At 44.6% G+C, this 23,390-nt stretch overlaps 1 protein-coding gene across 1 annotated transcript in view; it reads right to left on the reverse strand.

Annotated features, from left to right (window-relative positions):
* Nucleotides 1-23,390, reverse strand: part of CUNH12orf75 (chromosome unknown C12orf75 homolog) — a 90,891-nt gene that overhangs the window by 9,862 nt on the left and 57,639 nt on the right. Inside the window, exon 3 of the mRNA XM_077472078.1 lies at nucleotides 2,798-2,819. Within this exon, the coding sequence (XP_077328204.1) occupies nucleotides 2,798-2,819 (22 nt within the window). The remainder of the gene's footprint in view (nucleotides 1-2,797; nucleotides 2,820-23,390) is intronic.

The following is a 23,390-nucleotide window of genomic DNA, read 5'->3' on the forward strand; positions in this document are numbered from 1 at the left end:
TAGTGTGCGCCGAAAAGTGTTTCAAGTGTAGCATATTGGGACACAAACCATCGCACCGCAATACCACTGCAGTGAAGAGATCTGAATAAAATTGTAATTAAGGGGGAAAAAAAACTGTAAAAGTACAATGCATCAACATCGCCGCTGTTTCTTCCAGGACACACTGGCAGCTGTGGGTTTAGTCCAGGTTCACATCTATGTGGGCTGCATTTCTTGTATTTTTCAGGCACGGAACGCGCAAAGCTTTATGCGTTTTTTTTTAAACCTTTTTTTTTTTTTTTTAGGCGCTTTTGCATGTAGTTTTCATGAATTTTTTTTTTTTTTTCTTTAAACACACTGTAAATAGCTGGTTGCTAAAGAGCAGGCTGGGAAGCCCTTCTTCCCAAGGCTAGCTGCCTCCATTGTGTTGGTTCTGCTGTCTGCCTTTTCTTATATAGCCATGGGATGTGGCCATCTGGTGATGTCACCTGGAGATCTGCCCTTGTGAAGTCACCTGAGCAAGGTCTTTGGGTGACGTGGCCACCCGGAGATCTGCCCTTGTGACATCACAAGAGCCAGCTCTCTAGGTAAACCATGGTGGGGGTAGTCACCAGTTGATCACCCCCCCCCCCCCCATGGCTATATAAGAAATGACAGACAGTGAGAGCCAACACAACGGAGGCAGCCAGCATTGGAGGAGACCACGTTCTTTATTTTTAGTGGCAACGGTGGTGGCTGACAAAGAAGACATCACCAGAGAGAGAAGAGGGAGAAGATACACCGGAGGGAGAAGACAGTGGAGGGAGAAGAAACCACCAGAGAGAAAAGGGAGAAGAAACACTGAAGAAAGAAGAAACCACCAGAGAGAGAAGAGGGAGAAGAAACACTAGAGGAAGAAGACATGAATTTTAATAAAGGACTTGTCAAAAACCATCTCTTTTGTTCAAACAGGGGGGCCCAGGATCTGGGGGTCCCCTTGTTAAAGGAGCATTCAAATAAGCCCCCTGCCCGCAGACCCCCCACAGCTACCACCCCGGGTTGTTGGGAAGAGGCCCTTATCCCCATAAACGTGTGGGGACAGGGTTCTGTGGCCCACTCCAAACACCCCCCCCCCCATGTTGAGGGCATGCAGCCTGGTCTGGTTTAAAAGGGGGGGGGGGGCACTCACTTTCCTGATCTGTACGGCTGCATGCTTGGCTATTGGTCTGGTATGAATTTTGGGGGGTACCCCACGGCATTTAAAAAAAAAAATGTTTCCATGTGGGTGTCCCCTTCAAAACCATACCAGGCCCTTGAAATGGTGGGGGGAACTCCAAACTGTTTCTTTTTTTGCTGATGACTCATTGATTACTAAGGAATGCGTGGCCAGCTTCCAGGCCTTCTCCTTGGACCCCTTTCACACTGTCGCGCCATAGCGTCGGTGGTTTTACCGTCAGATTTGAAGCGCATTTCGGCTGCTAGCGGGGCGCTTTTACCCCCCACTAGCGGCGGAGAAAGGGTTAAAACCGCCTGCAATAGCGGCGTTTCTATAGTGCCTGCAAAACACCCTCAGTGTGAAAGGGGTCTTAGCAAGCAACTATATATAGTGTTTAAAGGAAAAAAATTGAAAAACAGAAAAACATATCAAAAATCGCATCACAAACACAACACTTGTGTTTCTGGTGCGATTCCAGTGAAGTCTGTTACACGCAAAATGCAAGAAAGAAAGTCCCCGACCTTTTCCAAAAACGCACAGACAGCAAAACGCATAGATGTGAACGTGTACCATAGGAAACCATGGTTAAATGGACTGTAGTGCATTTCTGAAAACTGCAAGATGCACTAAAAAACACATAGGTGTGAGCAAGTGAGTTTAAGGTTTAAGCTAAGCTTAAGACCCCTTTCACATTGAGGAGCTTTACAGGTGCTACATCGCTAAAAATAGCGCTTGCATAGCGCCTGTAAAGAGCCTCTCCTGTCTCTCCAGTGTGAAAGTCTGAGTGTTTTCACACTGGAGCGGGGTGCTTGCAGGACAGTAAAAAAAAGTCCTGCAGGCCGCATCTTTGCAGCGCTGTAGGAGAGGTGCATACACCACTCCTAAAGCGCCCCTGCCCATTGAAAACAATGGGGCAGCGCCGCCAAACCACTGCTTTAATGGTGCTTTGCCAGCAGTTTTAACCCTTTTTCAGCTGCTATCGGGGGTTAAAACCTCCCGGGTACAGTCCGAAAAGCGCAGCTAAAATGATGGGAAAGTGGCGCTAAAAACAGAAATGCTTTACTGCTGATGCCTGCCTACCCAAGCTGAAGTTTTTTTCCCCCCAAGCATGCCCTTGTATACACCGCTCCTACAGCACTGCAAAGATGCTGCTTGCTGGACTTTTTTTTTTACCGTCCCGCAAGTGCACTGCTCCAGTATGAAAGCACTCAGGCTTTCACACTGGAGAGACAGGAGAGGCTCTTTACAGGCGATATGCAGGTGCTGTAGTGTGAAAATAGCCTTAGGAACCAACGTAAAACCTTAAAAAGCATGCATTTGTGGCACCCCAACTTAACTAAGGTATAAAAGCTGAAGTTACAATTGGGCTTTAAAAAATGTAGCCAATAAAAGGTGCAGGAAGATGAAGATTCTGGAGTCTGCTAGCACAAGCCTAACGTTACTCTCAGCTCTAGAAAATCATTGCTTGAAACTGGAGCAAATAAAGCAACATACTGTATATTGCAAGCATTCAATTGCAACTATTTACAATATTTCAGTTATTAAGAAACCCAGAGCTACACTTCAAACATTTTAGATACAAATTATGTACAAAAATGCTCCAACTATGCAGAATTTACTCACGTGTCTTTGGAATCCCTGCAACCTAAAAGATAAAATAAATAGATTTAGAGCTTAGTAAAAAAAAATTTGCTTACATTACTTTATATATTTAAAAAAAACAGTCTTTTCTGTAACATTCAATCATAATATAAAAGTGAAGGTTTATACAATAAAAAAAAAATATTTGAACACCCAAACAGAAGAGCCCTATAAAATCCTATAGCCCCCTGAAATGAAGGGCCTCATTTCTCCTTATGCCGCTTACACACGACCAGACTTTCCAGCAGACTAGGTCCGAAAGGATTAGTCTGTCTGACAATCCGATCATGTGTGGGCTAGTCCAAACGTTTTTCAAAAATAAATAAATAAATCAGACGGACCTAGAAATAGAATATGTTTCAAATCTATCTGACGGACTAAAATTGGGTAAACCGTTTGTCTGTGTACTCTTCCGGCGGACCAAATATGATGCAAGGGAAGCTATTGAACTTCCTTGTTTAGTCCCGTTTACGTCATCACGTTCAAAATTAACGGACTTTCAAAACGGACTTGGTCCATTCGTGTGTGGCCAAGTCCGTTTGGTCGGAAAGTCCGTCGGACCTAGTCTGCCAGAAAGTCAGGACGTGTGTACACGGCATTAATCTCACTATGGGTATGCAAAGCACAGGATATTAGACAGGTGGAAGATCTCATCTTATCCTCTCAAAACAAAAACAATGCATACAGAACAACGTGGTTCTATTACATATGATTATACGCTCTCCAAAGAAGGAAAGGCCCTCATATTTGACAACTCCTACTCCACAGCTCAACACCATATGGACTACCCGAGGAGTGCCCTTTCCCTCATTTCCTTGTCCAAGCTGCCCTCTATCCCCTACAGTAACCCTTACCCAGACTTCCCTACCCCCTTCTTGAAACGTTCCAACTCCCATGCTTCTTGCTTTTCTCCACCCCTCCCCCTTGTTTGTTAAATTTTTCTTTTCTCTTTCCCTACTAGGTGGTTCATGTATACAGTTACTGTATCCTATACATTCTGCCTTCCTGCTTATATCTTAATATCAATACAGATCTGTTTATTCTGCTTTGTTCTACAAAATGGCAAAACATTCTTGTTTGTGTACTATGGTTTGTACCATGCACAGGATATATATAAAGAATTTACAAAAAAAAAAAATGCTTCTGGTGTAACAATAACGAAGTTCTTCCATGAGCAGGTACAACTGATTTGATATATATGCCTTTCCACTTTATGGCCTTATAAACAGATTCAATCCATTTATCCCGTTTATGGCAGTAAGGCAATATGCTTTGTTTCCTGTGTCTCCGTAGTTCCAATAATTTCCATGTCAGCAACTAAAGCTCTAAGTGATCTGTAGTTTTATATTTTTTATGGGCACATCAATAATTCACACTTTGCCTGGTTATTACTGATGCATAGTCATAACTGTGGTCCCATCCTTTGGAGCAGGGGGATGTGTTATTCGTAATTCTACCCATATTATATTATTATACAATATACCAAATGTTCTAGATCTCTGAAGTTTTTCAACTCAGGAATCCTACACTGTTTGAAAAAGGTGTGTGTAGGGGGAGGCATCTTAAAGAAGGGGGGACACCTACAATTTTAAGAATTTGGTTAAATGTATTTTTCAACACTGACAATTAGAGGTAAAAGCAGGGCTCAAGACAACCAGAAAATGATTCATTCAAAATACAAAGGAACCATTCACTTGTTGTGACAGACCTAACCAAGATAGGGGCTTCTGGAGAGGACTAGGAGCACCAGACCAGGGAGAGAGCAGACCATTCTCCAATGATGGACACTGAGAATGTGGTGGATTACTTCAGATGGGACAGTAATATTTATCCACACTATCTCACAGAAAATATATAAAGCTTATTCCTGGTTTGTTTGATGCTGAACTATACATATTAATTGAAAGAGCTGATCAAATTGGCCTCTGTACAATGTAGGAGACAGTTAGTCTGCTACTGGTGGTCTCCTGCTATTGTGTGAAGGTATCCTGTGTTTTTACTTATGATAACACGTATTGTAGTTTGTGAGCTACGAGACAACCTCTGAGTCACCTAGGCTGGTTAAATGACTAGTTAACCACTTAAGAACCTCTTTCTGAGATTTGGTGTTTACAAGTTCAAAACATTTTTTATTGCTAGAAAATTACTTAGAACCCCCAAACATTATATATATTTTTTTCTAACACCCTAGAGAATAAAAAGGCGGACGTTACAATACTTTCTGTCACACCGTCTTACAAGCGCCCTTTTTTTTGGGGGAAAAAAATACACTTTTTTGCATTAAAAAATAAGACAACAGTAAAGTTAGCCCAATTTTTTTATATTGTGAAAGATAATGTTACGTAGAGTAAATTGATACCAAACATGTCACGGTTCAAAATTGTTCCCGCTCATGGAATGGCGACAATTTTTACCCTTATAAATCTCCATAGGTGAAATTTAAAAATTCTACAGGTTTCATGTTTAGGCTCCATGCACACTGAAGCTCAAAAAAGCTTTCCTGACAGGCTCCATGGCAGCATACGTGTGGGTTAGCCCCGCCTCCATAATTACCCAATAGGACCCCTACTCCCATAAATCTTTGCTCCAAGCTGCTATCCGTGTTCCTTTTTTGTCCTCCTCCATAGGACAGGTGTTTCCTATCTGAAGAGATCTTCACTACGATCAAGTCGGCCGACTATCAAGCTAATTTCCTCCGATAGGCCCTGTCTGTTAAGCATGGGTATGGAGTGTATGGCAGAGTAGCGCTGAAGGCTTGGTTTGTCCGAAGATAAGTGCGCACGGCTTATTACCTGCAATGTAAGGTGGCCATTATCTGCCCGGTGGATCGGTGGTGTGTGCTTGAACCTGTTCGGCCAGATGATCGTTGGTGGAGTGGTGAGCTGTAAAATTTCTGTTTTTCATGGCAGCAGTGTTTATGTGTTTTTTTTTTTCTACCTGTGTCTCTTTCATATGCCCAGCTGGTTCTTGTGCATATGCGCTGACGCTTCCGCGTTCCAGCAGTCTTTCTCCGCCTGTTTTCCGGGTCCAGCGCTGCGTTCTGCGCATGCGCGGACCCAATTCAAAGCGAGGCTTGGTTCCCGCGCATGCGCGCGGGCATCTCGCGTCTGACGTCGCTGATGACGTCATGAGCGCCATTTTTAAAACACAGTGAGAGCTGTCAGAACTTGGGAATGTTTGCAGGAAATTCAGCGACTTCCCGGGGCCATTCTCTGGTTGGTGTAAGGTAGGTTATGATCTGCTCTGATGTATTGTTGCTCCTGTGTTTTGTGTGGCTGCTTATGAGGGTCTATTGTTGTTACAGTCAGCGATCTTTAGTCATGGATGCCTCACTGCCTACTAGTGACCTGCCCGCTTGTAACAGGTATGTACATGGCTGGATTGCTGTGTATATGTGGTGTATTCTTTAGCATTTGATACCAGCTGGTCTGTGTCTTTTTTTCTCTCTTTTGTATATTTCCTTATAGCCCTTCTAGGTCCGAACCGCATTACAGTGCGCATAGTCGCAGTGGATCGTCAAAATCGCACCGTAAATCATCGTCAAAGTCTGGTTACCATAGGTCTTCCAGATCTGAACAACGCAGTGGTCACTCGCACTCAAGCAGAGGACCAGATAATTCATGTTGGGGCTGTAAGATGCCCATCCCATCAGACAAATCGCTCTGTGATCATTGTTTTTCTAAAGTTGCATATGAAAGAGATGGTGCGGATCAACACTTGGAATCTATGGTGAGAAGGGTGGTAAAGGAATCCCTGCAGCAGTCTCGGCACGCCGTTCTTTGTGGCCCCGTCCTTGGTTGGCGGATCCAACATCTAAGCAGCCATGGTGTCGTATACCATTTGAGGGAACCTCCTTATTTGGTAATAAACTAGATAGCGCCATATCCCGGGCCACGGGTGGGAGGTCTGGGTTCCTCCCTCAAGACAGATGTCTTCAAAACCAAAAACGTATTTTTCCAAGAAGGCAGACCTCGGATCGCGCTAGAGAAGCGCGCAGTTATAGACCTGGCCGGGAGTTCTCTAGATCTTGGAGGTCCAGACAATCCTCCCTTGAGAAAACCTCAAAGGGGGGTTCCGCAGGTAACCAAGATTCTACTAAATCTTTTTGAAATTGGGCCCGCTCAAACATGTCAGGTGGGGGCTCGCCTTCTACACTACCGACATGTTTGGGCGGCCTCAATTCAAGATTATTGGACCGTCAAGACGGTTTCCTCGGGTCACAAGTGGTCTTTCATCAAGACTCCGAGGTTAAGGTTCATTCCCACAACAATTCCAGGCTCAGAGGAAAAGAAACAGGTCCTATTGACCTACGTAAGTTGTTTACTGGATCAAGGCGCAGCCGTGCCTGTGCCGGAAGACAAACGTGGCGAAGGCATGTATTCTCCTCTGTTTATGGTTCAGAAAAGAAATAGCGCATGGAGGCCGGTGATAGATTTGACCCACCTCAATTCCTTCATTCGCAAGGAAAAGTTCAAGATGGAATCTCTTCTTACAATCCAACAGTCGGTGCATCTGGGGGATTGGTTAATCTCAATCGATTTGAAGGACGCATACTTTTACGTGCCAGTAGCAAGGGATTTCCAGCAGTTTCTCCGTTTCGCAGTTGGCGAGCAACACCTCCAGTTTACCTGTCTCCCATTCGGGTTGACAACATCTCCTCCGGTCTTCTCCAAGGTGCTCCTAGCGATAGTAGCTCTTTTACGAGTCAAAGGAGTTCGTCTCCATCATTATCTGGACGATTTGCTCCTATTATCTCAGGACAGAGATCAAATTTTGGAACACAAGAGTTTAGTCATCTCCACTCTGCAGACGTTTGGTTGGCTCCTGAACCTGGAGAAGAGCCACCTGGTTCCAACTCAAGTTATCGTGTTTCTAGGGGCTCAGTTCGACACATTAAAAGGCACTATCTCCCTACCGGAGGAGAAAATCAGCGTGATCCGAGACAGGATTCACACGGCTCTGGAATCATCTCATCTTTCGGCTCTACAATGTTTGAAGGTGATTGGCACAATGACAGCCACCATCCCTATGGTGAAGTGGGCCCAGTGGCACACTCGTCCCTTCCAGAAAGGGTTTCTGCAACAGTGGGACTCGTCCAGTCAAACACAACGCATACTCCTTACACCAGCGATGAGGATGTCTCTCCTCTGGTGGCTTCAAGGGAAGAATCTACGCAACCATCATTCGATAGTCCCCATTTCCTGGGTAATAGTAACTTCAGATGCCAGCAACAAAGGTTGGGGCGCTCATTGCCTTACGGAAGTAGCTCAAGGAAGGTGGTCGTTCCCGTCGCTGTGTGTGGTCTCCAACATCCTGGAGTTGAGAGCAGCCTTTCAAGCGCTCATAGCATTTCTCCATCTGGTGGCAGGGTCGTCAGTAATGTTAAGATTGGACAACACAACTGCGGTGGCCTATATAAAGAAACAAGGAGGGACTCGCAGTTGGTCTCTATTACGAGAAGTAGAACCGATAATGAGCTGGGCTCAGAAGAATGTGGTCAACATTTCTGCTGTATACATCCCAGGGGTCCAGAATGTTCAGGCAGATTTTCTGTCACGGGTCAGAATAGACAACAACGAGTGGTCCCTTCACAGGGATGTCTTCGAGTGGCTTCTGACTCTGGGAGTATCTCCAGAGGTCGATCTGTTCGCTTTGCCGTACAATCGCAAGATGCACAGATACTACTCGAGGTTCAGGGATCCTCAGGCATTCGGGACAGATGCTCTCACGGACTGTTGGAAGTTTCAGAGGGCCTATGCCTTCCCTCCAGTTCCTGTAATCCTACAGTTTCTTCTGAGGCTCAGAGGGGAGAAGGCGGAGATCATTGCGATAATACCATTCTGGCCCAACAGGCCTTGGTTTCCTCTGCTGTTGCTTCTCAGCTATCAGGATCCAGTTCCCCTGCCTCTCAGGCCAGATCTACTGTCCCAGGGCACACTATTACACCTGTGCCCGTCCTGTCTACACCTCAGGGCGTGGTTCTTAAGAGGGGAAGGCTAGAAGCTCTGGGTTGCCCAGAAGAAGCGATTCCAACCCTTCTTAGTGCCAGACGGAAGAGTACCAATAAAGTATACGAACGCATATGGGCCAGGTTTATGGTCCACATGTCTTCTAGGTCAAATTCATATAATTCTCCGGCAGTTCAAGATATCTTGTCCTTCCTTCAGTCAGGGTTAGACTTGTCTCTGGCAGTTAGTTCTTTAAGAGTACAAGTTTCAGCCATTTCAGCCTTTGCAGGAGTTTCGTGGGCAAATCATACCTTAATACGACAATTCTTTAAAGGAGCCATCAGGCTTAGGCCTCTAGAAAGGCCCAGGTTTCCCAAATGGGACCTTCCTTTAGTACTGAACTTTCTTTCTGATCTTGGAAGAAGTTTGGACGCTCCCCTGTCTTTAGGAGATCTCACTATCAAGACGATGTTTTTGGTGGCAATAACTTCAGCCAAAAGAGTGTCGGAAATTAGGAATCTAGGGTCTGTGCAACCATTTCTAACCTTCTTTCCGGACAGAGTGGTCCTGATCCCTATGCTTGGGTCAAATCCAAAAGTTACATCAATATTTCATGAAAATCAGGAGATTGTGCTACCTACGTTTAGAATGTCAGACAACCAAGAGATTCACCCCTTGGATGTTGGTCGCATCTTGAAGCAATATTTGGACGCTACAGCCTCGTTCAGACGAACAGACTTTCTTTTTGTCCTTCCTCATGGCAAAAATAAAGGGATGCGAGCATCAGTAAGATCAATCTCATCTTGGGTGGTCCAAACGATTCAAAGGGCATACAAGGCAAAGGGCATGGTTCCTCCTGAAGCAGTGACGGCTCATTCAACTCGGGGCATCTCGACCTCTTGGGCAGCAGTTCGACATGTCGCACCAGAAGTGATCTGTAGAGCAGCTTCCTGGTCTTCAATTAATACTTTTGTTTCCCATTATTGTGTAGAGCCAGCTGCGTTTTCTTCTGTTAATTTTGGTTTACAAGTATTGTCAGTGGACAATGTAAAATAAAATTCTAGTTTCTTTGCTCAACATTTTTAGCCCACCCGGGTGTGTTTGGTGAGTTATTTCCCACACGTATGCTGCCATGGAGCCTGTCAGGAAAATGGAAAATTTATATCAAATACTTACCGTAATTTTCCTTTCCTGATGGGCTCCATGGCAGCAGGAGTTCCCTCCCAAATGTTGGAGTAGGCTAGTTACGGAACATGGATAGCAGTTTGGAGCAAAGATTTATGGGAGTAGGGGTCCTAGTGGGTAATTATGGAGGCGGGGCTAACCCACACGTATGCTGCCATGGAGCCCATCAGGAAAGGAAAATTACGGTAAGTATTTGATATAAATTTTCAATTTTTTCTGGACACCAGATTGCTGGCAGAAAATGCTGGTTGAAAAATGTGCTTTTAACAGTGTTTTGTACTAGCGTTTATGAGCGTTTATTAGCGTTAGCGTTTATGGGCGTTTTCAATAAAAATACACAGAGGACACTCCAAAAATCCCACAGTGCATTCCAAACTCCCACAATGCATTGAAAAAAATAGAATGCCAAACACTAATTAATGCGTTTGTCGTTTTTTGTCAGTGAAAAACGGCACTTTGAACGCAAATTTATGGCGTTCAGAAAAAAGCCCATAAACTCCACTGCTCATTAAAGCTAAAAAAAACTTCCATATGTGCATGGACACATAGGCTAAAATAGAGTGGAGTTTATGGGCTTTTAAAAAAAAAACACCAAAACTCCAATAAACTGCAGTTTATGAGCTCCAGTGTGCATGGAGCCTTAGAGTTAAGCCCCATACACAATGTCAGATTTTTCTGCTGATTTTTTCCTTCAGATTTACCACAACCAAATAATATTAGGTCAAACCTTAAGAGTTTCAATTTGTATGCAATCAGGCAGGCCCTTGCACTACATGGTTTTGGTAAATCTGAAGGAAAAAAATCAGCAGAAAATCTGATAGTGTGTTACACTACACTTTACAGAGGAGGTCTAGGGCTAGAATTATTGATATCGCTCTAGCGATCGCGGTGATACCTCACATGTGTGGTTTGAACACCATTTTCATATGCGTTTGCTTCTGCACGAAGCAGGACAGGGCGCATTAAAATAAAAAAATAAATCTTATTGATTTTACTTTTTCTTTTTTCACTGTTCTTTAAAAAAAAAAAAAAAAAAAGCGTCCCTTTTAATCCTATTACAAGGAATGTAAACATCCCTTGTAATAGAAAAAAAAAGCATGGACAGGACCTCTTAAATATGAGATCGGGGGTCAAAAAGACCTCCGATCTCATATTTACACTAAAATGCAATAAAAAATAAAATAAAAAAAAGTTTGGAAAAATAAAAAATGTCCCTTTAAGAGCTAGGGGTGGAAGTGATGGTATGGAGATGGGGGGGGGGGGTGGGCATCTTTCCCTCACTCATCTCCATACCTAACAGGGAAAAGCATCCGATTGCCTCTGCTGCTGCCGGTAAGTGGAAGAGGGAAAAGCGATGGGAGGGAGGCCCTTTCCTGCCACCGATAAAAGTGATCATGCAGAGAATCCGCCGCTGAGACCACTTTTATTTGAAACCGGACCGCTCACTGAAGAAGCGGATACCGGGGTTATGGTAGCTAACTGCTGCCATAACAACGATATCCCTCTTCAAAGTGCCAATGTATATCATAGTCAGCCAGTCCAGAAATGGTTAATTAGCTCATGTTAATTTATGTTTCTGGATATAGATTGTATTGTTAGGGTAATATGATCAGGAGGGGGGAACCTACTTTTCAAGTGTATAAAAATCCTTTATCCATGTTGCAATTTGTAACTGAGCTAGTCTTGCCTGATTTTTAGTTACAATATGTGGCTGTAATATCTGATAGCTGATGTTCAGACTGGAGGAGGCTGTATACTGACGGGATTCCGTGACACCTGTCAAAGGAATTTATAAAATTCTGTTCATCCAGCCATGCAAGTCACACATTCTCAACCACTGTAATGCCAGGATGTGGCAGCTTTGTTGCTTTTTGGGTCACCTGTCTACTCATCTCTCAGTGTATAGTCTCCCAATAATTCTTATAAGAAATAATATTGCTTACAGTGCATCCAGAAAGTATTCACAGCACTTAACTTTTTCCACATTTTAATTCCAAAATGGATTAAATTCATAATTTTTCTCAAAATTCTACAAACAATACCCCATAATGACAACGTGAAAAAGGTTTGTTTGAAATCTTTGCAAATTTATTAAAAATAAAAAAAATCACATAGATAAGTATTCACAGCCTTTTCCATCACAATTGAGCTCAGATGCATCCTGTTTCCACTGATCATCCTTGAGATGTTTCTACAACTTGATTGGAGACCACCTGTAGTAAATTCAGTTGATTGGACATGATTTGGAAAGGCACACACTTGTCTATATAAAGGTCCCACAGTTAACTGTGCACGTCAGAGCACAAACCAAGCCATAAAGTCCAAGAAATTGTCTGTCGACCTCTGAGACAGGATTGTATCAAGGCACAGATCTGGGGAAGGGTACAGAAAAATTTCTGCAGCATCGAAGGTCCCAATGAATACAGTGGCTTCCATCATCCGTAATGGAAGAAGTTTGGAACCACCAGGACTCTTCCTAGAGTGGGCCACCCAGCCAAACTGAACAAGAAGGGCCTTAGTCAGGGAAGTGACCAAGAACCTGGTGGTCACACTGACAGAGCTCCAGTTTTTCTCTGTGGAGTGGAGAGAACCTTCCAGAACAACCCTCTCTGCAGCACTCCACCAATCAGGCCTGTAAGGCAGAGTGGCCAGACAGAAGCCACTCCTCAGTAAAAAAAGCACATGACGGCCCGCCTGAAGGACTCTGACCATGAGAAAAAAAAATTCTCTGGTCTCATGAAACAAAGGTTGAACTCCTTGGCCTGAATGTCTGGAGGAAACCAGGCACCACTCATCACCTAGCAAATACCATCCCTACAGTGAAGCATGTTGGTGGCAGCATCATGCTGCGGGGATGTTTTTCAGCAGCAGCAACTGGGAGACTAGTCAGGATTGAGGGAAAGATGAATGCAGCAATGTACAGAGACATTCTGGATGAAAACCTGCTCCAGAGCGCTCTGGACCATCAAACTGAGGTGACGGTTCATCTTCCAACAGGACAACGACCCTAAGCACACAACCAAGATAACAAAGGAGTGGCTATGGGACAACTCTGTGATTGTCCTTGAGTGACCCAGACAGAGCCCAGACTTGAACCCGATTGAACATCTCTGGAGAGATGAAAATGGCTGTGTACCAATGCTTCCCATCCAACCAGATGGAGCTTGAGAGGTTCTGAAAAGTAGAATGGGATGGGAGAAACTTCCCAAAAATAGGTGTGCCAAGCTTGTAGCCTCATACTCAAAAAGACTTGAGGCTTTAATTGGTGCCAAAGGTGCTTCAACAAAGTATGGAGCAAAGACTGTGAATACTTATCTACCTGTGATTTACATTTTTTTTCTTAATTTTTAATAAATTTGCAAAGATTTCAAACTTCTTTCACATTGTCATTATGGGGTATTATTTATAAAAAAATTTAGGGAAAATAATTAATTGAATCCATTTTGAAATAAGGGTGTAACATAACAAAATGTGGAAAAAGTGAAGCACTGGGAATACTTTCTGGATGCACTGTACATTGTAGATCTGGACAGTATCCAGTTGACTTTGGGAAATCAGGAAGAAATGTTTTCCTTCTTGAAGCAAAACCAAATTACGGTATATACTAGATTATTATTATACAGGTTTTATATAGCGCCAACAGTTTGCTCAGCGCTTTACAAAATGAGGGCAGACATTACATTTACATTACAGTTTGGTACAAGAGGAAATCAGAGGGCCCTGCATTTTATTGTATTGCAATAGATTGTATAAGAGAGTATCCTGTTCTCTTTATATTGCTTCCTTTGTGTGAAATCCCTGATGTTCCCATCAGTCCCCTTGCTTTCCTATGCAAAACTGACCACACTAAGCAGGAGAACACACCATGGTCCATTTTCTAGCTATGCTGGGAACTCAGTGTATGCTCCTCCAATGATCAGACTTGTCCTGACATGACCCTGCTGCACAGCCATTCACTGGCAAGCTCAGTGTGCTGGTGCTTCTTCTCCCCCCAGCAACTGAGATCAGAGGGAATGTGATCACATATAAATAAAAAAAAGAGAAAAAAAAAGTATTCATAATGTTTTTTTTTATATATCCATACAAAAACATTTTGCCTTTCATTTCTATTATAAATTGAATGGATTGTTTTACAAGGTGATCGTTTACAATCAGTTTAACAAAAAAAAACAAAAAACACACACACACCAAGCCGGTTCACACAGGGGCAACTCAGATCCGACTTCAGGTCGCCCCTAGTCGCCTTAGGTCACGCTACATGTAAAAATCAATGTAAGTGAATGGCAGCCATCTTTTTTTTTTTTTTTTAACAAACCAGAATGTTCCTTTATTGCAAACAATTAAGGCACGTTACATCAAATAAGTCCAACATGGACCAAATCCAAAGCAAAGAAAAACAAAATATAGTACTTGTACCGTAAGCAGACATAAAATGGAAATACACATCCAAAAAAAAGGAAGACGGGAAAGTTACAGGGAATAAGACAAAGAGAAGGAAAAAGGTAATTAGAAGGATGTGGGACTCCCACTCTCCCACCTGACAGCCCCACCCTCTATCCCGTCCATGCCATCCATACCTTGGGGAATTTTTGGGGACAGTGTCTGTTCATGTAAGGGAGTTTATATAACGGGAGCACCGCATTGATGGACTTTTCCCACAAACCAACCGTAGGGGGGGAAGGGGTGTGCCACCTCAGTATAATTTCCCTTTTGGCATAGAACAGGAGGTAAGTCAACAGCAGTTTGGTATATCTGGGCCTCTGATCATCGTCCTGAATCCCCAGCAAAGCCAACTCCGGCGACAGGGGGAGTTCCAGCTGAAGGCGACCATTAATAGTGTCAACTACCTGGGCCCAGTACTCAGCAACTTTGGGACAACTCCAGAACATATGGAAATACGTGCGAATGGCAGCCATCTTAATGCACACTACTGAAGTCGCTCCGACTTCAGAAAAGGTTCCTGTACTACTTGTATCCGACTTGTAGGCGACTGGTACCCATTGATTTCAATGGAGGTCGCCTCCAAGTCGGATCTCCGTCTATATGGAGGCGATCACTGTGACGTCACAGTGCCCCAGGACTGTGACATCATAAAGGGGTGGGGTCACCGTGTGACATCATCCGGTGACCACGCCCCATACCTATATAAAAGACACCGCGCACGTTGCACAAGCCAGTACAGCGGAAGACAGCGCCGGGTCAACATCGGAAGAAGAGAGAAGAAGGACAGAGGGCGGAGGAGACCGGGCTCCTCCGCTAGTAAAAGAGCTGCAAGAAGACAGCGGAGGAGCCCGGGAGAAGATGCCGGAGAGCGAGAGAAGACGCCGGACACCGGGAGAAGAGGCCAAACTGAGAGGAGAAGTCGCCAGAAGACCCCCCGACGTCGGAAGAAGACCCCTGGAGCTGCTTAATAAAAGGACTTTTCAAACTTGTGTTGTTTTTTATTGCCATTTTTTCCCCAGGTGAATGGGTAGGGGTACGATGTACCCCTTACTCATTCATAGGGTGGGGGGCCGGGATCTGGGGGCCCCCTTATTAAAGTGGGCTCCCGGATTCCGAAAAGCCCCCGCCCACAGACCCCGACAACCAACGGCCAGGGTTGTCAGGAAGAGGCCCTTGTCCTCATCAACATGGGAACAAGGTGCTTTGGGGTGGGGGGGCCGCAGGGCGCCCCCCTTCCCCAAAGCACCAACCCCCCCATGTTGAAGGCACGTGGCCTGGCACGGTCCAGGAGGGGGGCCGCTCGCTTGTCCCCACCCCCTTCCTGACTGGCCAGGCTTCGTGCTCAGATAAGGGTCTGGTATGGATCTGGGCGGGACCCCCATGCCGTTTTTTCGGCGTAGGGAGTTCCCCTTAAAATCAATACCAGACCTAAGGGCCTGGTATGCTCCCGGAGGGGGAACCCACGCCGTTTTTTATTTTATTTTATTTGGTGTGGAGTTCCCCCTTGAGAGCTCATTCTCCGATTGGCCACGGCAAAAGTCGCCTGGCCTGGGGCGACCTAAAGTCGTGTTGTAAGTCGCCCCAAGTCGTGTTGACAAGTCGTGTCCAATTCGCCTCCAAAAGTCACGTTGGAAGTCGTGTTGCCCCTGTGTGAACTGGCTCTAAGGCAGTTTATAACAGGTTGTAAAAATACAGGAAGAGGCAAGGGTCTCTAACAATCCAAACCTTATTTTTTCCTGTTATCCCATATTCAAAATGAATATCCTATTCAACTGCTTGAGGCAAGCTTCCCTTGGAGGACTATAAATCCATACAACTACCGTGTCAGCAGATAAAATGTTGTTTTTCCTTTTAGGTCACATGCACACTCTGCTTTTTACAGCCGCTGTTTTGGGCGTCAGACTTTTTTTGTTTTCCTGTCCCTAAAACGGGTTTCCCTGCTGACAGCTGAATGTAAAAAATCCCATTGCCAGCAATAGAGAATTGTGGAAAAAAATGGTGTGGGCCCCGGTCCCCCCCCCCCCCCCCCACAATCCTTACCAAGTGTTTTGAGACTGGTAGGGTAAGGGTTACCCCGATGCCAAACCTTTTTTTTTTCTTTTAATTGCATGGGATCTTCATAAAAGCCATACCAGACCCTTATCCGAGCATGCAGCCTGGCAGGCCAAAAAAGTGGGAGGGGGGAATGAGCATGCACCCCTCCCCCTTCCTGAACCATGCCAGGCCACATGCCCTCAAGAAGTGATAATGTACCCCTACTCATTCACCAAGAAAAAAAAATGTGTAAAAAAAAAAAAAAAAAAAAAAAAAAAAAAAGTCAGTTTTTGACAATTCCTTTATTTAAAAAAATAAAATAAAATGAAAAACTCCCCCCTTGTAGATCCATTGTCAATCACGATACCCGCCGCCACAGACGATCCACAACAAAAAAAAAAGGGTCTGCTCCCGATGTCAGACAGTTCTTAAATAACTATGGGGCAGGGCCACCCAGTGATGCTATCAGGTGGTCCTGCTCCTTAGTAAGACTCCTTTCACACCGAGGGCATTTTGCAGGCACTATAGCATTAGAAATAGCTCCTGCAATCCGCCCTAAAACTGCTGCTCCTTTGTCTCCAGCAGATTCTTTGGAGCGGTGAATTTACTGCTCCTCCACCGCTGGTCCTCATTGAAATCAATGGGGCAGCGCTGTATTACCGCCAGCAGAACGCCGCTATTGCGGTGTATTGTGGGCGGTTTTAACCCGTTCTCGGCCACTAGCGGGGGGTAAAATCGCCCTGCCAGCGGCCGATATGCGCTACAAATCTGACGGTAAAACACCGCTAAAAATAGTCGCGGTGGGAAAGGGGTCTAATTAGGAACTGCCAAATGGCAGGAGCAGATGTTTATTTGTTTTTAGTTTGGGTTGGTGGTGGGTATCGTATTTGACAATGGATCTTCACCGGGGGGGGTTAGGGGACATTTTATTATTTTTTTTAAATAAATACAACTGTCTGCTGTATTTTTTTTACACTTCGCTTTTTTTTGGGTGAATGAGTAGGGGTAAAATTGCTAAAGGGGGCTTCCATATTCCGATAGTGAAAGTGCCCGCAATAGAGAAGTGCCCATGATGTACTGCGCATGCACCATATGGAACAGAACAACAGCTGATTTTACGATCAGCTGTTGTGATGGTGAGATGGCAGCTGCACATATTTGCCAACAGAAGAAATTTTTCTGCCAGATTGTGCCTCGAGGTGCTGGCGAGGCATGTTAATGTCGGTGAGGGGCGGATTTGTATATGTTGGGGCGGATTGTAAAATGATGGGCAGTGCTGCAAAGATAGGGGAGGATTTTAAAGAGGAAGTAAACCCTGATGGGTTTACTTCCTCTTTTTTTCCCTGCAAAGGTAAAGCATAATGGACTACTATGCATCGCATAGTAGCTCATTATGTGTCACTTACCTGACACAGGAGCCAGCGAAGTCGCCGCTGTCCCCTGTAGTCCGCCGCATCCATCTTGCTGGTGGCGTCTCGCAGCTCCGACGAATGACAGCGGCGAAGCCGCGATGACGTCACTCCCGCGCATGCGCACAGGAGTCGCGTCTCGCAGCTCCGCCGCTGCCATTCGGCGAAGCCGCGATGACGTCACTCCCGCGCATGCGCACAGGAGTCGACAAATTAGGCAGATCCATTCTTGGACTTGCCGCATTTAGTGCGCCTGCGCGCCGCTGTCTACGGCGCATGCGCCGTAGACAGCGGTGCCCATTTTCGGGCAAATATCTCCTAAACCATATAGGTTTAGGAGATATTGCTTGGACCTACAGGTAAGCCTTAATCTAGGCTTACCTGTAGGTCAAAGTGGTTTGAAAGGGTTTACTTCCTCTTTAAATGATGCGTCATGTTGGTGGGTACAGATTTTTAAAAGATGGGTACGCCCCAGAAGCTTCCAGGAAAAATAGAATAAAACTTGTTTTACAGCACTGGCCATCTTTGCAAAATTTGCCCCCATCTTTGCAGCACTGCCCATCATTTAACAATCTGCCCCATCATGTACTTATCTGCCCCTCACCAGCACCAGCCACAACCTGACAGAATTTTTTTTTCCGCCGGCTATTGTGCGCAGGCGACGTCACAACAGTAAATCGGAAAATCAGATGTTGTGCTGTTCCGTGCGGTGCACTTCTGAACACCGATTCTTCTGACCACTGAAACATGCTGTGGTGGAGAAGAGAGGGGGTGAAGGGAGGAGGGAGAAGGGAGGGAGGAGAGAGGAGAGAGAAGGGAGGAGGAGAAGGGAGGAGGGAGGAGAGAGAAGGGAGGGGGAGCAGCTACACACTGGAACGAGCAGAGAGCCAACACCAATCAAGCAAGATGACAGCAAAGTGGGTGGATCCGGACTCCAGAGCCAGACCATTGACGGTATTACACTGTATGAAAGTCTGTAGCTCGACAGAATGGGGGCACTTCTGAGAGGGCTGGAAAGATTTTTAGACATCAGCAGCTCACATAGAATACATGTAAGGCCGCGTACACACGGGCGGACTGTTCGCCCAACTTAGTCCGCTGAACAGTGTTTCAGCGGACAATCCGCTCGTGTGTGGGCTTCAGCGGACAGTTTCAGCGGACAGTCTGACGAACAAAGTCTTTCGGAATTTCCGTAAGACAGTCCGTCCAAACTTGGTTTCAGCGGACAGTCCGCTCGTGTGTAGGCTTGTTCGACAGACTAAGTTTCGCGCATGCTCAGAAAGGATTTACACGCCGAAGGTTGCATTGCAGTGTATTGGACGTCAAATTTCTCGTCCCGTCTTACGTGCCGTTCACGTCATCGCGCACGCTTTCAGCGGACTGTTCGTTCATCGTGTGTGGTCAAGTCCGTTCATGCAAATTTTGAGCGGACTGTTTGTCGGATTGTCTGACGAACTTAGTTGGGCGAACAGTCCGCCCGTGTGTACGCGGCCTAAGAAACAAAAATGAAACCCATACTTCTTTTTGAAGGACACAGCGAATGACTTCTCAGCCCGAACCCAAACAACCAGATACTCACCGGTTAAGGACGCCGGTGGCTTCATTCCTTAGCACTAAAGCTACTAAACATAGCTTACACATTAGGCTAAACACTGCTAAACGCCAGAAAAAAATCACTAAAACATTTTTTTTTTTTTTTTTTATCCAGCGTTTCTAAAGCAGTTTTTACCTTTCTAGTGTGCATGAAGCCTTATTAAAGATACACTTCTATAATGAGAAAATAGAGTAGATTTGTTTATTTTTCACTAGCCTTGGAAAGAAGAACAGAACAGCTCTGATAAATCCCAAGGACAGAAAATAAATCTGTTGTGAGCTTTAAACACTAACTATATTCACTTCTTTTCTAAATGCAGCTGGCAGTCCTTTTCACTGCTTCTCCATTATCTCAAAAAACCATTGATCAAGAACAAGCAATATCTGGCACTTTATGCATACATTTTGAAAGAATTAATGCATTTGTGAAGAAACAAAATCCCATGATCCACCCCCAATCCAGGCCAGAAATACAAAATTATTTATCTTCTTATATGCATTGTCATTCTAAATGTCACCCCTATGCACATATACGTGCAAAAAAACACTTGAGTCCTTAAAGTTGTAGTAAACTTAGTGTTGTGAAAAGTTGCTGACAGGCAGGGTATGTATGACAGAGGAGACCTTATCAGTCTCTTCTGTCATAAATGCTTCCTACTGCCTGTCAGTGGTGATGTACACTGAGCAGAGCATGCACAGCTCAGCAAACATTTATGTGCCTGATCTGTGTCGCTGCAATGTGACTCCTATGTGCATGTGCAGAAGTGACCTCATTGCAGCCCGGCCATTCAAGTGGCCGAAGGCATAGAAACTGGAAGGAACACTGGCGAAAATGGAAGCGCCGGAACCCACTGGATTGCAGTCCTGGAGGGCTCGGTTTGACAGGCAAGTGTGCCATAGTGTGCTAATATGCTGTGCATACTACCACATTATAGCATAACCCACCTGGGGGACCCCAAAAAGTGGAAAATACAGGTGACTTTAAGTGGTTCTAAAGGCAGAAGGTTTTTTTTTTTATCTTAATGCATTCTACGCATTAAGATAAAAATCCTTCTGTGTGCAGCAGCCCCCCTCATACTTACCTGAGCCCCATCTCAATCCAGCGATGTTACATGAGAGACTTGACTGTCTGGGACTCTCCCTCATTGGCTGAGACAGCACTGAGGCGCGACTGGCTCCCACTGCTGTCAATCAAAATCAGTGAGCCAATGAGGAGACGGGTGGGATTGGGCCACGGTTCTGTGTCCAAATGGACACAGGGAGCTCAGCTGCCCCATAGCAAGCTGCTTGCTGTGGGGGCACTCAACAGGAGGGAGGGGTCATGAGTGCTGAAGAGGGACTTGAGAAGAGGATCGGGGCTGCTCTGTGTAAAACCACTGCACAGAGAAAATAAGTATAACATGTTTGTTATTTTTAACAAAAAAAAAACAAGACTTTAGCATCACTTTAACTACCGCTTTAAGGGCAATACAGCACACAGATGTGAATGCACTGTGCATGTGCTGTACAGTATTTCCCCAAAATAGTGTAAGGGCATTGAAAGTGGATAGGTTTCCCTAATACAATGCACAAATTTGTGTGAATAGAACCTTAACCACTTGCAGCCCCAATATGACGGCCCCCCAGAGCGACAGCTCTCACGCACCTCTAGGGGCATGCGGTGATCGCAGCCGCACCGTGTTGCTAGGACACCGCAGCGACCCCAATCTGTGTAAAGACCCGTGGCCGCAGCTCTTTAACCATGTGATCGGCTGTGTCCAATCACAGCCGGTCACATGTAAACACAGAGGTGTCAGTAATCGTTGCTCCTCGCCTCACACTGACAGAATGTGAGGAGAGGAAAGCCAATCAGCGGCATCTACACACAGGTGACAGCTAGGCATGTAATCAAGGCACTGATCATCAGTGCCCTGATTATAATTAAGTGCCAGCAATGATTGCCTACCACTGCCAGCAATCAGTGCCAACCAGTGCCCACAATTGCCACCAATCTGTGCCCACAAGTGCCAGCAACCAGTGCCCACAAGTGCCAGCAATCAGTGGCCATTAGTGATGCCAGTCAGTGCTGGCTATCAGTGCTGCCCATCAATGTCACTCATCGATGTCCATCAGTGTGCCTATCTGGGCCCAGTGCCACATATCAGTGCCCATAAGTGCGGAATGTTTGTGCCTCCTCATCAGTGCAGGAGAAAAATTACTTATTTACATAATTTACTGACAGAAACGAAGAAAAACGTTTTTTTTTTTGTGTGTTTTTTTTAGGAAAAAATAAAAAACCCAGGAATGATTAGATACCACCAAAAGAAAGTTCTATTTGTGTGAAGAAAATAATAAAAATTTCACATGACTGCACAACTGTCCTTCAAAATGTGAGAGCGCTGAAAGCTGAAAAATGGCCTGGGCAGAAAGGGAGTGTAAGTGTCCTGTATTGAGGTGGTTATATAACGTGCTAACTAACCCTTCTTAGGGCTCCCAAGGGAAGTCCATTTTGGGGACACCATTTCAACAAATTAAAAGAGAAAAAGGTATAAACAAATGTTACATCCTGCAAAAAACATATCTCTAGATAGCGCTAGCTTGCGCATCTCGACTTATCTTGAAAAAAATAGAGCTTAGCCCTTCCTTCTTTGCTGGCGAAGCCCCCTAATGGTCCTTTATTGATATGGGAAGACTAGCAGACCAACTAGGAAGCTCAGAAAATGGGGCAAAAGCACATCTTTTAGAAGAAAAGCAAATTGTATAAATTTCCAGCTGTCTATTTCCTTGGATCCGCAAATCGTTTTCTGTCATGTGCTATTAATTGAAGGTAAACTGCTTCTGTATTTTTTTCATCAACCTATTTGTATTGTCCAGGCTGGGTACAAGTTTGCATTAATGATAATATTCACGCAAGTGTTTCTGGATGGAAAAATACCTGCATCCAATGCATGAGCAAAAGATGCTCTTTAAGAAAATCTGATGGAAATGAATCCCCCCAGAACATACAAAGAATTTTCAGAGCCAACTTAAAAATCAGGTTTATGGATAGACTAAAAGTGTATTTTTCTAAGAAATATATATATATTTTTTTATAAAACTCTGGGCAGTGCAACAACCCACAAGGTCTTCTGGAAACCTCTGGAATCAATCTAATTTTTTTTGTGAAAGGCTTCAAGAGTCACTGCAGTAGAAAATAATGTATAGTTTGTCATGAGAATGCACAAACAATAAGTCTGTGTGTATAAGCTGTGCTCTGTAGGACACATCATCCAAAGAGACAAGGAGCGCTTAAAATAATCTTCCCAACAAATACATGGATTGTAAATAAGCTTGCAAAGAATGTCTGGCTGCACAAAGAAAATAAATCATTCATGCAGAAATGTGTACTTTAAAAAGTAATTGCATCTAGGGCATGATTTCTGCATACTGACAATATGAAATTATATTTACCTTACTGTTAGGATATATACAGTATACCCTTTTTTTTTTTTTAAACACCATGCAATAGCAGACACCATACTCTTTGTGAGTAAGGGGGTGCAGCAGAGTTGGTGATTGTAATAAAGGTAGCTTCTGTAGGTGAATACTTTGGACTTCAAGTCCTCTACTGGGGTTGACCCTAATATCACTTAAAGTGATCCTGCAAAGATAGAAAACATAAGAGCTTCTAATTCCCAGTTGTTATTAAAAGTGCAGAGTGGTGCTTTCTTCCTGATCCTGGTTTTACTACCCAAAACAGGCATCAACATTATATGGTCTGGGTTTCTATACCAGATATTTGTTGCAGTTCAGAGACTCACTAGGCAATCAATTCAAACCAGGGTGAAAACCACAAAGTCTGATAAGGCCCCATCACAGCCAGCAATCAATAAAGTAAGGGTACCAGGATAGCAACCTTTGCTGCTCACTGTTCACAAAGTCAGATGGTTAACCATCTCCCTCTCCTCTGTGTGTGGTCTTTTAGCCATTTTTATGGATCTGTTA

This window comes from Lithobates pipiens, unplaced genomic scaffold, assembly GCF_037356315.1.
Source record: "Lithobates pipiens isolate NorthernLeopardFrog02 unplaced genomic scaffold, aLitPip1_a1.2 Scaffold_8, whole genome shotgun sequence".
Taxonomy (NCBI): Eukaryota; Metazoa; Chordata; class Amphibia; order Anura; family Ranidae; genus Lithobates; species Lithobates pipiens.